This window comes from Micromesistius poutassou (genome assembly GCF_964030765.1).
Source record: "Micromesistius poutassou genome assembly, chromosome: 16".
Classification (NCBI taxonomy): domain Eukaryota; kingdom Metazoa; phylum Chordata; class Actinopteri; order Gadiformes; family Gadidae; genus Micromesistius; species Micromesistius poutassou.
The window spans coordinates 1,346,608-1,362,211 of NC_140286.1; the positions used below are offsets into that span (position 1 = coordinate 1,346,608).

At 46.3% G+C, this 15,604-nt stretch overlaps 1 protein-coding gene across 1 annotated transcript; it reads left to right on the plus strand.

Moving 5' to 3' along the window:
• Window positions 1-9,688: 9,688 nt before the first annotated feature.
• LOC311360912 (spindlin-W-like) lies at window positions 9,689-14,093 on the plus strand. The gene is made up of 5 exons (XM_084481028.1): window positions 9,689-9,938; window positions 10,614-10,651; window positions 11,180-11,439; window positions 12,026-12,259; window positions 12,777-14,093. Exons 2-5 carry the CDS (start codon window positions 10,632-10,634, stop codon window positions 12,980-12,982), a joined length of 720 nt encoding a protein of 239 aa, XP_084337154.1. The 5' UTR covers window positions 9,689-9,938; window positions 10,614-10,631; the 3' UTR covers window positions 12,983-14,093.
• Window positions 14,094-15,604: the final 1,511 nt, after the last annotated feature.

Sequence of the window (15,604 nt, forward strand, 5' to 3'; positions counted from 1 at the left end):
CCCTGTGCCCACACACACATAGACCCAACGCTCACCACTACACTCATGGTGGCACAGCTATGGTAGCCAATAAATGCGTCAAAGGAGGAGGTCCCTAGGAGACAGTGGTCCACCTTAAACAGATCCGGGACTGCTCATGGTGCCTGCTTGGCCCAGCCTTCCCCCGATGGGTAAGAGCCCGAGCCCCACTGTAGGCCTGCGGAGAGGAGCAAACTACGGAGCACATTATTATTGAAGCCTGCCCTCTCCAAAGACTGAGAGGAGGTCTGATCTCCCTCCGCTATTTAGATCAAGAGGCCAACTGCTTTGGCTTGAGAAATCTGCATTCGCTAAATACAAATGCGTCAAACCCTTTGCTTTGAAACACCAGCATCGCGCGTCTCTGGATCATGGAGGCTTGGAGCCTCTGAGGCTGGTCGGGGTTTGGTCGAGGTGCACCGTTGATTGTCCGCGTTATTAGGTTTGTGCGTGCGTATGATGGTATGGGCGACTACACAGGCACTGTGGACAACACACAGCGCTGACACAGACAGGCGCACGTTCACGTATAATCGATTATCACAGCAAGACTGGTGCATGTTTTAAAACATTTGCGCACCTCGAACCACATACCAACGAATGCAGAATAAGTCGTTGACCAAAAAATAATAATAAAGAGCGCGGTGATCTCTTCACCCTCAACCCGACAGAGAGGTGAACCGGTGCGACGTGTTGTTGGTCCGTCGTTGTACCTGGCTATTAAACCATGAAGCAGCGCTTAAACGCCGCAGTGAGCTTTCAACCCCTTTCCAACAAGTGAAGGCCAGTGTCACACCGCAGCTTATTCTCCGGGGGTGATAACTCCCGCCGCCCGGCAGAAGATTGATGACTGTGTGTCCAGGCATTTAAAGCAGCTCATTGTGGCTGCGGAAGGAGAAGGAGCAGACACACAACACAACAGACATGGAGGAATCGTCCAGAGAGGGTGGAGGATTCCCATGGTATCCATCACCCCCCCCCCCCCCCCCCCCCCCAGGGTCCTAATGACCCCCTCCCCCCCCCCCCACACGCCCCGCCCCGCCCCTGGACTGTGTCCCTCCCCACGGAAGCACAGCCCAATCTCTTAGGACCGCTGAAGGATGACACGGGTGGTCCGACGCGTGCCTGATGTTCACGCCGGTGGGTAGGAGCAATAAAGACGTCAATAACAGTCCCGGCCCTGGCTTCTGTCATGTACCTTATGGAGCCGTCTCGCTAACCTCCTCCCAGCTTCCCTTTTTATAGATCGACGTATTTTACATTCATCTGGAAAATTGGACGACGGCAAGCGACAGGCACACACGTGCAGATTTATGTTGGTGAGACATAAATCTCAAAGAGACAGTATTTACCTGGAACAACAACAACGACAACAACAACAACAAACAAACAACACGTCAAACACCCAGTACCATTCGACTTTGTGGCGGTGTGATCCCTGATACAGATCGTACCGTTTTTTTTTCTTCTCTGTCGTCCACTCAAACGACGGCGCTGTGGTTTCTGTACATGATGTGTTGAAGGGCCACACACACACACACACAGGAGAGGTGGGCTGACGTTGAACGTTGTTGTTATTGTTGACGGAGGCGGATAATGACTCTCCCGGCTCCCCTTCAGCCCGGTGGGCTAATTTAATCAAAGTCTATTAAGGATCTCTACGATTTAGTACAAGCACGACAGCGGATGCTGTTTTCCTGTGTGCCGTTCCCTGAGATAAGGCAGGGTGATAGCGATCTGAGTTCATTTTAATGCACTGCCACACTCACGTTCCCTTCCTTCGCTTTGGGGTCATGATCTGATACATGTGTGCGTGTGTGTGTGTGTGTGTGTGTGTGTGTGTGTGCGTGTGTGTGTGTGTGAATATGCAGCAATATTTTTTCTTTGTCCCTCAGCCTTTATCTCAACTCCGTTGTACCCATCAGGACAACACTGATAGCACCACCTCCGCACGGCCAGGAAACACACACACACACACACACACACACACACACACATACACACACATACACACACACACACACACACACACACACACACACACACACACAGATATGCATGTACATATACACACTTGCTCATCCCTCTGTGTGTCTCTTTCTCTCTCTCTCTCTCTCTCTCTCTCTCTCTCTCTCTCACTCTCTCTCTCTCTCGCTCTCTCCCTCTTGTGGTGAGGGTGTGTTTGTGAGCTTGCATGAGTGTGTGTTTGTGTGTGAGCTTCCATGACTGCGTTTGTGATTGTGTATGTGAGTGGGTATTTTTGTCCATGTGTTTGATGTGTCTGTGTGAGTGTGTTTATGTGAGGGAGTGTATCTTAGTGTGTGTTTGTGTCTGTGTGTGTATCTGAATGTCTATGTGAGTGAGTGTGTGCGAGAGAGTGTGTGTGTGTGTGTGTGTGTGTGTATCTGTGCGTGTTTGTGAGAGCGGTTGCATGAGTGTGTATGTGTGGTGTATGTGTGTGTGTATGTGTTGGTGTGTATGTGTGTGTCTTCCTGTGTGTGTATTCGTGTGTGTGAGTGTGTGCATGATGGAGTATATGTGTGTGCCTGTGTGTGCCTGTGTGTGTGTCTGTGTGTGCCTGTGTGTGCGCGTGCATATGTGTGTGTATTTGTGTGTGTGAGTGTGTGCATGAGGGAGCATATGTGTGTGCAAGTGTGCATGTGTGTGCATGTGTGTGCCTGTGTGCATGTGTGTGCCTGTGTGTGCGTGTGTGCATGCATGCGTGTGCCTGTGTGCGTGTGTGCGTCTGTGTCCCTGCCTGTGTGTGTGTGTGTGTGTGTGTGTGTGCGTGTGCGTCTGTGTCCCTGCCTGTGTGCGTGTGCGTGTGTGCGTGTGTGTGTGCGTGTGTGCGCGTGTCTGTGCGTGTGTGATGTGTTATCTGGGGTGGCAGAGCGGTGCGAGGGCCTTTCTTCCCCTCAGATATCCCACCCTGGTCTATTTCTGTCCCTGTGCGTCTCTCTCCGTTTACAGCAAAGTGCTCCTGACGTCTCTCTGTGCTCCAAAACAGGGGAGGACTGTCAGGCACAATGCTGATAATACCACTGAGACGGCGACCCCGCCACCAGAGCAACAGACTTCCAACAGAGACACGCTTCCGTCCCGGTCCTATTAGAGTACATTAGCACTCTGCTGGGGCAGGACTAAGAGGAGGTGTGGGGGGGGGGGGGGATTACTGGTACTGGATGTCCCGCGCTATCACAATGGGGGTGCGGGGGGGAGGGGGGGAGGCTGTTGCTGTCTGAATCACGGAGGCCTCCGGGCGTTACTGGGAGTGATTAAAGGGATGGGAGGGATGTTTTGATGGGCCCCGAAAGAAGCAATTTGGTAATGGGAAATAAATTGTTATTGTTTTGAGGGAGAGAGAGTGGAAATAGGGGGGGGGGGGGGGGGGGGAGAGAGAGATTAGAGGGAGGCAGGAAGGTGAGTAGGAAGGTGAGGAACATCGAAGGCAGGAAGGGGAGACGGGGGAGACGGGGGAGACGGGGAGCATGGTGGGGGGGGGGGGGGGGGGTCAGGCAGGGGAAGGGGGGGGGGCGGGGGGGGTTGAGTGACGCGGGCAAAGATGAAGCAGGAGGAAAGCAGGGATTGTATTCACATTTTATTTAGGAAATTGCTGAGTCACGAGATAAAGCAGATCAGCACCATCTCTCTATCTCTCTGACTCTCCCTCTCTCTCCTTCACTCGCTCTGTCTTTCTCTGTTTCTGACCCTCTCTCTCTCTCTCTCTCTCTCTCTCACTCTCTCTCTCTCTCTCTCTCTATCTCTCTCTCTCTCTCTCTCTCAGACCAAGACGGTTACCCCATCTCGCCACCAAGCATTCAGCTGTAACCTTACACTTTACACACACACACACACACACACACACGCACACACACACACACACACACACACACACACACACACCATACAGCACCACACACACACACACACACACACACACACACACACACACACACACACGTGTGTTCACAAACACAAACACACACACACACACACACACACACACACACACACACACACATATCAAACCCACACACAAAACATTTAGACACATACACTTTAAATACACAAAGTACACAAAATCCAGGAAAAGGCTTTGGAGGATAAAGGAGGTATTGTATACTAGTGTGATTACCCTGCAGGTAACCTGGCACAGCCTCCGTCCCATGCAGAACTGACATCATCAAAACAGGGCCAACACAGACTCAGCCTGTCCAATCAGTCTGTTCCTTCAGTCTGTGTGTTTGTCTGATGAACATTTAAAGGGAACTAACACGAGGGGGTTCTAAGGAAGGGCCGCATTCACCACAAGTTGCTATTTACTATTTCACCCATATTGCAATTATCTCGTCTTAACATGGTGTTTGTCTGAAAGCCGGTGGAGCGCCAGGAATAACTTCTGGGTGAAAATAGAATCCTGCCTCAATCTGTGTAAATTGGGGTCATATGCTTCATTTACTGGAAAGTGCTCTGTATTTCCGGAACAGTACATACAAAGCACAAAGTTGGTGATTGACAGCTTGATAGCTTGAGTCCATTATACTGTTCAGTAAGCAGCGAGCATTTATCTGATTGGTTAGGAATGGATTATGTTCAACCCACCGCATTAGAACAAGTAGGGAGTAAAGAATGGTCAAAGCTAGTGTTTTTACATTAATTGTATTGTCCTTTAATGAGTCTTTGAGTGTTTTTTTTTTCTAAATCTCATCATCACAAGAGCATTGGCGAAATGAACACGCTGTTCATAGCTGTGCCAAGTGTTTTTACGAGTCTAGCTCTGTTTTCCCATTTCCCTAACAACCACAATGAGACGTGTTTTTGTGTATTTCATTACATCGCCTGCACCGAGCATTAACACCCACGTCATAGGTTGGAGCAAAAATGGCAGGGAAAAGGATAAAGAAGAAGAAGAAGGATTATGAGAGAATGTAGAGGCCAAATAACACAGGGTATAAGGAGGAGGATGTGGATCCAGTATGACTCAGGACTGTGCACCGAGAAGAGTTCACACACAGGTGAAAGGATCCCGGCAAAAGAGGGAGAGGGATTTGCACTTCCAACCTGTTTTTTACTCTGTTTTTTCAATCTGTTCCTCTGGAAATCGAAATTGGAGTATACATTGTAGTCATTCAACTTGTTTACTCATTTACTTCTATCTGCACTGTACAGAAATGTTATATGGTTCTTAAACACTGTTCTCATATTTTTGTTAATTGACAATTGTCGTAAATATTGGGAACGGGACAATTGATTGAAGCTTAAAAAAAAGTTCTTGTTGAAAAACAGAACGAGGGGGAAAAACAAGAAAGAGAGAGAGAGCGAGCGTGATTCCCGTTATAGAATGAGCACAACCTCACAGTAAACAATGAACATCACCACTGCCCCCCCGCCCCCTCCCCCCGCCCCCCCTAATATCTCCAACTTCCGTCTCCTCTCCTCCAACAAGAGGAGGAGACCAGGAGAGCTGAGGGTACAGAGCCCCTCACAGATTCACCGTCTCCTGGCATCAGCCATACATCTGCTGCGATTGTCATCCATGGTGAGCCGTCGTATTGCTAAGGGCTCTTAAGCAACACAACCAGACGTGTTCAAGGACTGAGAGGCTGACTAACATGGAGGGGAGGTGGTGAATGGGATAGATGGCCAATTTGATGCAGAAATATGAACAGATGGCCTGGAGACACCTAAGCGTCACGCGTGTCTAATTTGGTTGGATTCCCCAACATGGGGTTTCGCAGACTGGACCTGAAAGTTATGTTGCAATATTTTTGTTTATCCTCCATGTGTTGACACACACGGATGGATTGGGCTCGTACACACAAAACACACACACACACACACACACACACACACACACACACACACACACACACACACACACACACACCTTTTGCAGTTAGTGAGTTGACGTAACAAAGACTACAGCGGATGCAATACCCTTTCTTCTTTTGGTAAATTGACTCTGATCACACATTTTACAAAATGCAAAAACTCAATTAAGGGAGAACTGTGCTTGTTATCACAGCAAGAGTTTAATGGATGATTCATTTGTGTGAAATTTATTGCCCAATAAGGGACGCACAATACGCTCAATTATCCCTTTATTGCTACTGAAGCTTACCGGTACGCAACATAAGCCGCGCTGTGAAATCGAATATGTTTTCAGCACAGTTTGAAACCACGCAGGTGCTAACGGTGCCACACCGGGCTGACCTTTCCGTCTCGCTTTACTACGACTCACAGACACACAGACGCACTCTCTCCAGCCAACACCAAACCGCCGAGAAGGAATGCTACGAGACACATGTTGACGAGCGCACCAGATGGCCAGAGCCATGGCCAGCATGTGTAACTAAAGGGGGTGCTCCAGACCGGAAGCATCCCACACCCCAGCCTCTTCAAGGTCAGCCGGGGGAGCGGGCCGGCTATGGGGTCCACATATCTGTCTGGTGGTCCGGCTGAAAAAGAACGGAGGTAAAAAATAATAAATAATGATGATATTAATAATAATAATAATAATAATTATATAAATAATTGTACAGGCCCGTCGGCTCCCCCCACCAGCGCCACACTATTGTGTCTGAACAGATGGGGCAGCGCACACATTTGTCAAAGACTTTCAGGAGCTCCGGTGCAGCTGCACTATTAAGCTATGGATGTTCCAGCCTAAACGGGCCTGGTGGCGTGCCAGAAGCATAGGGGCGCGAGGCTCACGGGGGGGGGTGGGGTGGGGTGGGACGGTTCCCTGGCTGTGGAAGGGTTTAAGCGGAACATGCTGGCAGCTATTTCCCAGGCAAGGACCGAGGCTATGACGGAACGGGTCGGCCAGTGAACAATGTTTCTTCGATGCGCTTGACTTTTATACAATGAAGGTGGAAAATGAAGAACGTAGTAGTAGAAATGAAAGTAAAAATCTGCATTTACCATGTATGAACATTGCATGGAGCCGCATCTTCCCACAGCCGTAAACGTTCGGGATGTACGTGGCTAATAAAAATCATGATCAATGAAATGGACACACACTACCCCGCCCCCCAACCCCGCCCCCCTCCCATCCCCAATACACACACACACACACACACACACACACACACACACACACACACACACACACACACACACACACTGCCCTTGGATTGACTTTGATTAGGTTGAATGTAATCTGCCTGAAATACTTTACGACAACATCCTTTCACCATGGGCCTGCAGATTTAAGATTTAAGATGTGTGTGTGTTACCGTGTGCCAGAGTGTGTGTGTGTGTGTGTGTGTGTGCCTGCTCTGATTTCTGCCATGTCTACTGTGAGAGGAGGATGAGGAGGAGGAGGATGAGGATGAGGAGGAGGAGGAGGAGGAGGAGGAGTGAGATATACCTGGAGACATGAGAGAGAGAGAGAGAAGGAGTCCACTATTTCTGGAGCCAGCAGTCGCGTGGGTCCCAGCGGGGCAAGCCACAGTGGGCTCCCCTTCTCAGATGGCAGGAGAGAGAAAGAGAGTGTGTGTGTGTGTGTGTGTGTGTGTGTGTGTGTGTGTGTGCGCATTCAGGTGTGCGTTCAGGTGTGTGCATTTGTGTGTGTGCACGGGTTGTGAATATACAAACACAGACACTGCACGACATGATGGCATTGTAGCATAGCGCATGTCAACGGTGGAAGTTCAAGAGGAGGACGGGGAAGATAGACTTGTACTTAATTAATCCTTCAGCCTCTGCAGATGACCCTATAAGCTGCTGCGGCACAGCGAGGGCACCCGGGAACCAGTCCGGTGGTCGGTGCCCTTTTTCTTAAGTGCAGGGCCCGGAGTCTGAACAGGGGTGTCAATCGCACATTGTGAAAAAGGCTCCAGCTGACATCCCTGGGTCACACACACACACACACACACACACACACACATGCTCACACACACACACACACACACACACACACGCTCACACACACACACACGCTCACACCTGACATTGTTTAGGTATAGATGAAGGACAGAAGAGAGCTTGTTGTTGTAGGCTGGCCCACATGACCTGTATATGGACCAGGTAATTACAACTACTACAGGAGTACCCGCCTCTGGCCATGCGCAGCCCCTACACGAGGACAGTAGTGCACCAACCTTGGTGTTGCAGGGGGGCCTGCAGACTGCAGCCGGCAGGGGCCCAGAGGAGAGGGCAGCAGCCAGCCAGGGGCCGCTATACGCTTCCGCCTGCAACTTCAAGGAGATGCTGCAAGGCTGGAATGCAGAACACTTACAGCATAATGTAGCATCAGTCAATTCAACCCAACATTGAAAACGGAGCTATTGCAGATGTGTGTGTGTGTGTGTGTGTGTGTGTGTGTGTGTGTGTGTGTGTGTGTGTGTGTGTGTGTGTGTGTGTGTGTGTGAGAGTGTGTGTGTGTGTGTGTGTGTGTGTGTGTGTGTGTGTGTGTGTGTGCAGGTATATGTATGTGTGTGTGTGTGAATGTGTGTGAATGTGTGTGTGTGTGTGTGTGTGTGTGTGTGTGTGTGTGTGTGTGTGTGTGTGTGTGTGTGTGTGTGTGAATGTGTGTGTGTGTGTGTGTGTGTGTGTGTGTGTGTGTGTGTGTGTGTGTGTGTATGTGTGAAAGAACAGTAGAAAGAACTAAATAATATAAGAAAGAACGAACAAACATCAAAGTAACGTATCTTCTGATGAAGTGGTATGACATCTTATTAACTAAGGCCTAAGAAGCAAAAGGAAAACTGCAAAGCCTCCTTAGCTTAACCTTGTTATCATTGCTCAATTTAGTTAAATAGTTCCTATACTTTGTGGATTTATCATTTTAAGGAATCAAATAATACAAGTAATAGGCTGCATTGAAACATACACATAGTGCCTATTTGTAGAACATGCCTTATTTCACATGGGAAAACAATGATTGATATTTACAACACAAGGGTTTCTAAATATTAAAAGTGAATCCCAATGTTTACTTTTTTTGTGTGTGTCAAATCTTTTAGTAATAATCCGGATGATATTGGAGCTCTTAACTGTCGATGTTGTGTTAAGTACGACATCTAGTGGTTATAATGAGCATTTCAGGGACAAACTGGTAGGTAGCCTACCTTTTCCTTTTAAAAAAGGTTTACCTCATACATCATTCAGTAGTATGTACTTTTGTTTATCAGTTACTTCGTCTAGAAATGGTATGAAATAATGGTTCAATAATAGTCAATTAAAATATATTAAATTACATTATTTGCACATTTAAAAAATAGGCCAACTAGTCAGACAACCTTTGAAATATCCGGGGAGTGGATTGCTAAAAAAAAAACTTTTTTTTTTGTTTCGCTTTCACACAGAGTTTCTATATGAACATAAAAACATTTGTATGCATACAATTTTTTTTTCATGATAAGAGAAGCGGGTTCGCCATTCAACATACAAGCAGTTAAGTAAACATGTGACGCTTTCTTTAATCATAGTAATTTAGGTTATGGGAAATACAGGGGGAGAACCGGGTTGTATGCGGGCAGTCCAGACAGGCCTCCACATCTGAGTTGACTTGCAGCACAACACATTCTCACTTAGCTCACTCAAATTGCTTTGGAGAAAATGTCTGGGCCAAAACGCTCTGAGGGTGTTCGGGAATTGTAGTTCTGTGGCTGAAGCATACCGTCATCCATTTCGCTTATACCGTAGCTTTGCTTATTTTATTGCAAATGTTTTAACCCAAAATGTTTAAGCTCGTCGTTTAAGCGTTTTAAGTTTTAATCTCCTTAATACTTGATAAATATATCAGGATGGGAATCGAGTCCATTAACAACAGATCCCAGCCTGCTTCGAGACGCGCCGTTCGCTGGCTCGGTAGTTGTAGTTCACCAGACAAGACCGTTTCCTTGTACACTATTTAGGCTACATTAGTTGGAATCTGCACTTTCCAGGCAAACAGATGTAAAATTGTCGATCAGGTAGGGATAAGACGTCATTAATGATTTCCTTTTAACCATTTCAACTCGTGTTAACCGCATCTAATTCTTGTAGTATCGCTGGTGAAAGCCTGTAACGTTATGTCATTTTAGTAAGAGAAGCGCATCGCCTGCATGTCGATGCATTTCCTTTTGTTTCGCTGTGTGAACCGAGGTGGTTTTAGACCAGCCATCGCTAAATGCTTACACTTAAGTAGAGGAAAGGATTGGCTTCGTTCCATCGGTACAAATGTAACATAATGCACCGCTGGACGCCTTGGTTGACTGGATATGTGTATGCTATCTCCCACAACGTTACACGTTGTTCAGCCAATAATCATAGCATGTTTGCACTATGGCAGACATGGCTATTACCTTATTTTCTATTAATATGGCCGTGTTGCCAGAAACTTTATTGGTTTTGGCTTAAATCGCCGTCGATTTGTGTCACCAATTGTATCAATTGTGTTGTTTACATCCGGTAGGCCAGCTGTGTTGGCTAATTTGCATTGCCTTTGTTGAATGAACTTGTGGCCACTCATTGGCAGTGTGTCCAAAGCCATGTCAAACTATTTCTCTATCTCCATTGTTCGTTATCAAACTCGATTAACTCATAGTCACTCTGTGAATAACGTCCCACGTCATAACACCCATTTGACTGTGTTCTGTGTCTCACAGGACTGAATTTATGGAAACATGTCAAAGAAACGGGGAAGGTAGGCTTAACCACCAGGTCTTCATCATTTTGGAATCAGTCCCTCTCCAGTGTCCTCAATGCATGTTAAAATGTAGCCACCACAATCTGATTGGTCCTTAGTTGAGTGAGATAGCCACTGATGGACAAGACACACTGGAATAATGGCATGTGCTGACAGAATTACAGAAATCTTGATCATTATTGTCCTCATTGTGTCTTTAATGTGTTTAATATGTACTATGTGTTGTGTTGTCTGTCAATATTTGGCATGCTTTGTCCAATCTGTGTGTTTTGGGTTATCGGTGAAATACTGGAATCCATTTTACCTGTTCAGGCCTTCTGCAATCGCTCCACATTTGAGTCGTAGCCCTACTCCAGAAATCCTAGTTTCCCTCCTTGAAGAAAAGAAAAAGAAAGTGTGGATCCGGTTGCCGGTTAGGGGAATGAATGCGAGCACGCGAAAAGGCGACATGAGGGGTGGTTCCGCTGCATTCTGTGGAACGTATTGTCTTCTGTGTGGCTTGTGTCCCCCCCCCCCCCCCCCCAGGAAGCGCAGCAGCGGGGAACTGAGCGAGAGCTGTGCGTCGACGCTCACCCCGGACCCGGACAACCTGCTGGGCCTGAGGATCCAGCACACGTGGCGGGAGAAGGGCAACCTGACGACGTGGAAGGGCACGGTGCTGGAGCGGCTCACGGTGAGGAACACCCTGTACATGGTGAAGTACGACGGCTTCGACTGCGTCTACGGCATCGAGCTCTTCAAGGACGAGCGGGTGTCCAATCTGCAGGTGCTGTCGGAGAAAGTCGGTGAGTCCGCGGTCGTACCAGCGTTTGGGGTTAGGGGTTAAGGGTTAAGGGTTAAGGGTTAGGGCAGTGGGTTTAGTCGGAGTGCAGGATGGCGAGATTTGATGGCAGGTCACAAAATGGGCTGTGTTGAAATGCCGACCTTGGTGATGAGTAATATCTAGGTCCCTTGAATTTGAGAACTGGAAACATAAAGGCTGAAAGAATATTTCGGTAGAATACACTTTTCATTTTCATACACAATTCATTTCGTGAGCATCTTCTCAACATTTTCATTTATCACAGTGTCCTTCGTTGCTCGCAGTAAGGCCTTCCGACAACACATTTATCATACAGATTCACCAACCCTACCACATCATACCGTTATTCCATAATATAGCAATATCTAAGATATAGTCAAAATAAGCATTTAAGCCATTACATTACAACCCATATTTCCATCCACAAAAGATAACCAGCAGCACTGTGAGCACTAAGGAGTAAACCTCCTCTTCTATAGGTCATACATAGCTCCTCCTATAGGTTAGAACTCGTGAACTACCCAGGCTGTGAGCACTAAGGAGTAAACCTCCTCCTTTCTCGCCACAAGTCAACAACAAGATCAAGGTGCCGGCGGGCGCGGAGGAGCTGGTGGGCCGGGCGGTGGAGCACCTCTTTGAGAAGGAGGACGGGGAGAAGAACGAGTGGAGGGGCATGGTGCTGTCCCGCGCCCCCATCATGACCCACTGGTATTACATCACCTACGAGAAGGACCCCGTGCTCTACATGTACCAGCTGTGGGACGACTACAAAGACGGAGACCTGCGCATCCTCCCAGAGTCCGGTAGGTTGTTCCCGCCCGGCATGCATTAAGAGGCAGGTAGTAGTGTGTCAAGAAGACACTGCCCAATCAAAATACTTTTTAATTTTCAGTTAAAGTTGTGCGCTCTTTTTTATTTTTTATTTTCCGATTTGATCTTGTGAAAGTGTCCTATGTTAAATGCAGGCTCGGGTCGTCCTCAAGTTATATATTTGGACTAAGCTAGAAGATTGACTTTAGGGGACTGCTCTTTATCTCCCGTCTATTGAAGGATATGGGTTTTATTTTCCTCGTGCACCAAAACATCAATGATTAGGTTCACCGTTGGTACTACTGAAAAAGAGCTGCCCCTGTATTCAACTCTGAAACATTCATTGTCGAGGACTTTTTTCTCATATCCGTCTGGCCCCAACAAGCCTTCAAACAAGAACCAATTTGCTGTACAACTCTGCGTTTCCCTGCTCTTAGCTCTTAATATTCTCTACCCTCTTGTTCACCCCCCCCCCACCCCCCTGCTCCACCCCCCCTCCTCCTCCTTCAGAGAACAAGCACCTGCTTCCCGCGGACAGGAAGCCCGGCGAGGAGACAGAGAGCCTGGTGGGTAAGCAGGTGGAGTATATTACAGACAATGGTCTGAAGAGAACAGGCCTGGTCATCTACCAGGTACCGGCCAAGCCCACCGTCTACTACATCAAGTACGACGACGACTTCCACGTCCACGTCTATGACCTGGTGAAGACCACCTAGTGCTAGTCCGCCTAGGGTCATCCCCCCCCCCCCCCCTCCCCCCGCCCACGTGTTCCCACCCCATTGCCCACTTTGGATCAGAGCCCCGTGGTTATGTACGGCAGTGTTAACGGAGCTGTTTAACCAATGGGAGAATACGAGCCCCAGCCATATAGTAAGGCCCTACAGGTAACTCCTTTATAAGTTCATATTGGCAAATGAACACTATTTCTATTTATTTGAATGGCACTTAACCAACATTTTTTTGGTTTAGGTACTTTGTTTCTCATTAACAACAAGAGGGGTACAGAGAGAGAGTGCTTCACTTATTATTTTGTTTAGTCTCACTATTGAAACTCCAAAAATCTTATTGCGCGAATCCGAATCCTACTTTAACTTGTTTGTTTTAGTGGGCATTTGTTTTGTATGCAATGCTATTTATTTCATCTTGATATGGTTGTACTGGTCATCATACAATTTATTTTGGTGAAATGTCAAGTGCTTCATAATGTGCTGTTATTTCCATGTCAGAATTCCTAATAATCAAAGAGAATTCAAACCTAGATGAAAACTGTCATTGCTCGTTAGCGCACATTATTTAAACTTATTTTATATCTTAACTGTATTCAGATAGGGAACAAATCGAATTTCTATTGTCTCATCTTGAGAAATCCGTAATTGTTATTTGATATACTATTAAAATGTTATCTGAACGTGTCCTATTATCTAGATTATCATTTGTTACAGACATTTGTATGTTGGTAAATCTTTACTCTTTGCCATAAAGGAATACTGTGACAGGGATGTACCAATAACGAGACTTGTATCTGAAATGTGCATCTGATATCAGTTCAAAGGTTGTACTATGGTATTGTATACCCTTTTAAGAGCATTTCCTCTGATACAAACAATGTGATGTCTGTGATTTTTGGTCTTCTAAAAAAAATTGAATTGGTTGATGCTTGGTTAGTAATCTAAACCAACGCACTGTGGAAAACCGTGGTGGTGGTGGTGGTGGTGCATCCCTGGTGACCTTATCATTGAGTTATCATTTACTGTGACCCTGCATGTGTATTGTCTTTTGTAAATATAATGTTAAACATTTTTAAACAACATCATGTTTGTTTTTTGTACATTCATTTGTGTGAACCTTTACATGGGATACAATCATACAAATTATTAACTGCCTCTAATTTGAAATGTATCTAACAAAAGTCTCAGCAGCACATATTTCTTGTTGGAGGCATAATAATGCCTCAGCTTTAAGAATCTTCCAAATCCAGTCTTCTCTGCCCATTTGAAGAGGCAGTGAATGGAAGGTCGCTGTAGTAACAGAGTGGTGATTCATGTTGTCTTAAGCCCGAGCATTTCCCAAGCCCACCATGTTTATCTGAGGAGTTGGGCAGTTCATCTCCTCTAGTCATCTCCTCTGATAAGCAATGGATGTGTTTGCTTCTTGGACATCTCAGACTGATGGATCATGATGAAGATCCTGGTGTTAGTGAAGAATGATTTGAATTAACTACAGAATGGTCAGATTGAGGCAGGATTCAACCATACTTTCTTGGCTGAAGGCCAAATCACACAGGTTGATTAATCTTCAAAATAATAAAGATCTTTGATTACACGAACGCCAGCAATGCGCTTGAATTCGTACTGGATGGGCCTAAAAATAATCAAGGTAAAATTCGTCCCTGCTTCAATGAATGGTGCACGCTATTAACACATTTGAATATCATTTGAATGACAGGGCGTCAATCATCTGGGGGGGGGGGGGGGGGGGGGAAACAACAAATGATCAGATTTGCTTATTCTCATCAAACTTTGAGCTGGTTTTTGTCTTTGTGACCAATGAACAAAGCCACATGCTCCAACCCTCCCCCACCCACCCACCCACCTCCTCCGGGTCCGTCCAGGGTGCCAGGCTGCAGTCGGGTGCCAGCAGAGGCATCAGAGAACAGTTGGCTTCCCATCCTACCAGGCTGGAAGCCCACATCGTGCTAACAGTGAGGTGGGAGTATGCCGACTTACTGGCTGCTGCTCTCCAGAGAAGGTCTGTGCACTCGAGATGTCTACGTGTGATGCCATTTGTCAACTATTTTATTATGCTTTCTTTCACACCCGTTTTTTTTTTTTTTTTTTACAAGTTTTTAATACCCCATTCAAAAAAAGTATTTCACTTCTCTCCCTCTGGAATTAAAAACTAACGGTTGGCTTTGGTTATGTAGTTATGATGAGATGCATGTCAACATGGTCACTCCAATGCTATTGGATTCTATTACTGCTTCTTTCTGTTATTGTGGATGACTGAGTAATCATCCTCTCTTTTGAGGTATTCGAGAGGTTAAGCAAACAGAAGGGAATATATAGGGCATATAATTAATATGATAACCTGGGTGACATTTTATAGCGCTTTATTTAACGCTGATCACAAAGTAAAAATTGTGTTACAAATTCTCAATTGACCTTCCTGGCAAGTGTTGAACTTTAATGCTTTAGTCAAATCGGGACAATAAATTTTTATTGGCAGACATTCATTATAGGTCATATTTTCAAAATCAGGCTTGATAGCAACCAACATCTAACATTTCTATAAATGTTTGCTTCTACATTCAGGTTATTTCTAATATAATATGATCTCAC

Excerpts from the sequence above, each read along its gene's own strand:
- LOC311360912 (XM_084481028.1), top strand. The coding sequence starts at position 10,632 with ATGTCAAAGAAACGGGGAAG. Across the intron at positions 10,652-11,179 it reads ATGTCAAAGAAACGGGGAAG|GAAGCGCAGCAGCGGGGAAC; the intron begins GTAGGCTTAACC and ends CCCCCCCCCCAG. Across the intron at positions 11,440-12,025 it reads GGTGCTGTCGGAGAAAGTCG|TCAACAACAAGATCAAGGTG; the intron begins GTGAGTCCGCGG and ends TCTCGCCACAAG.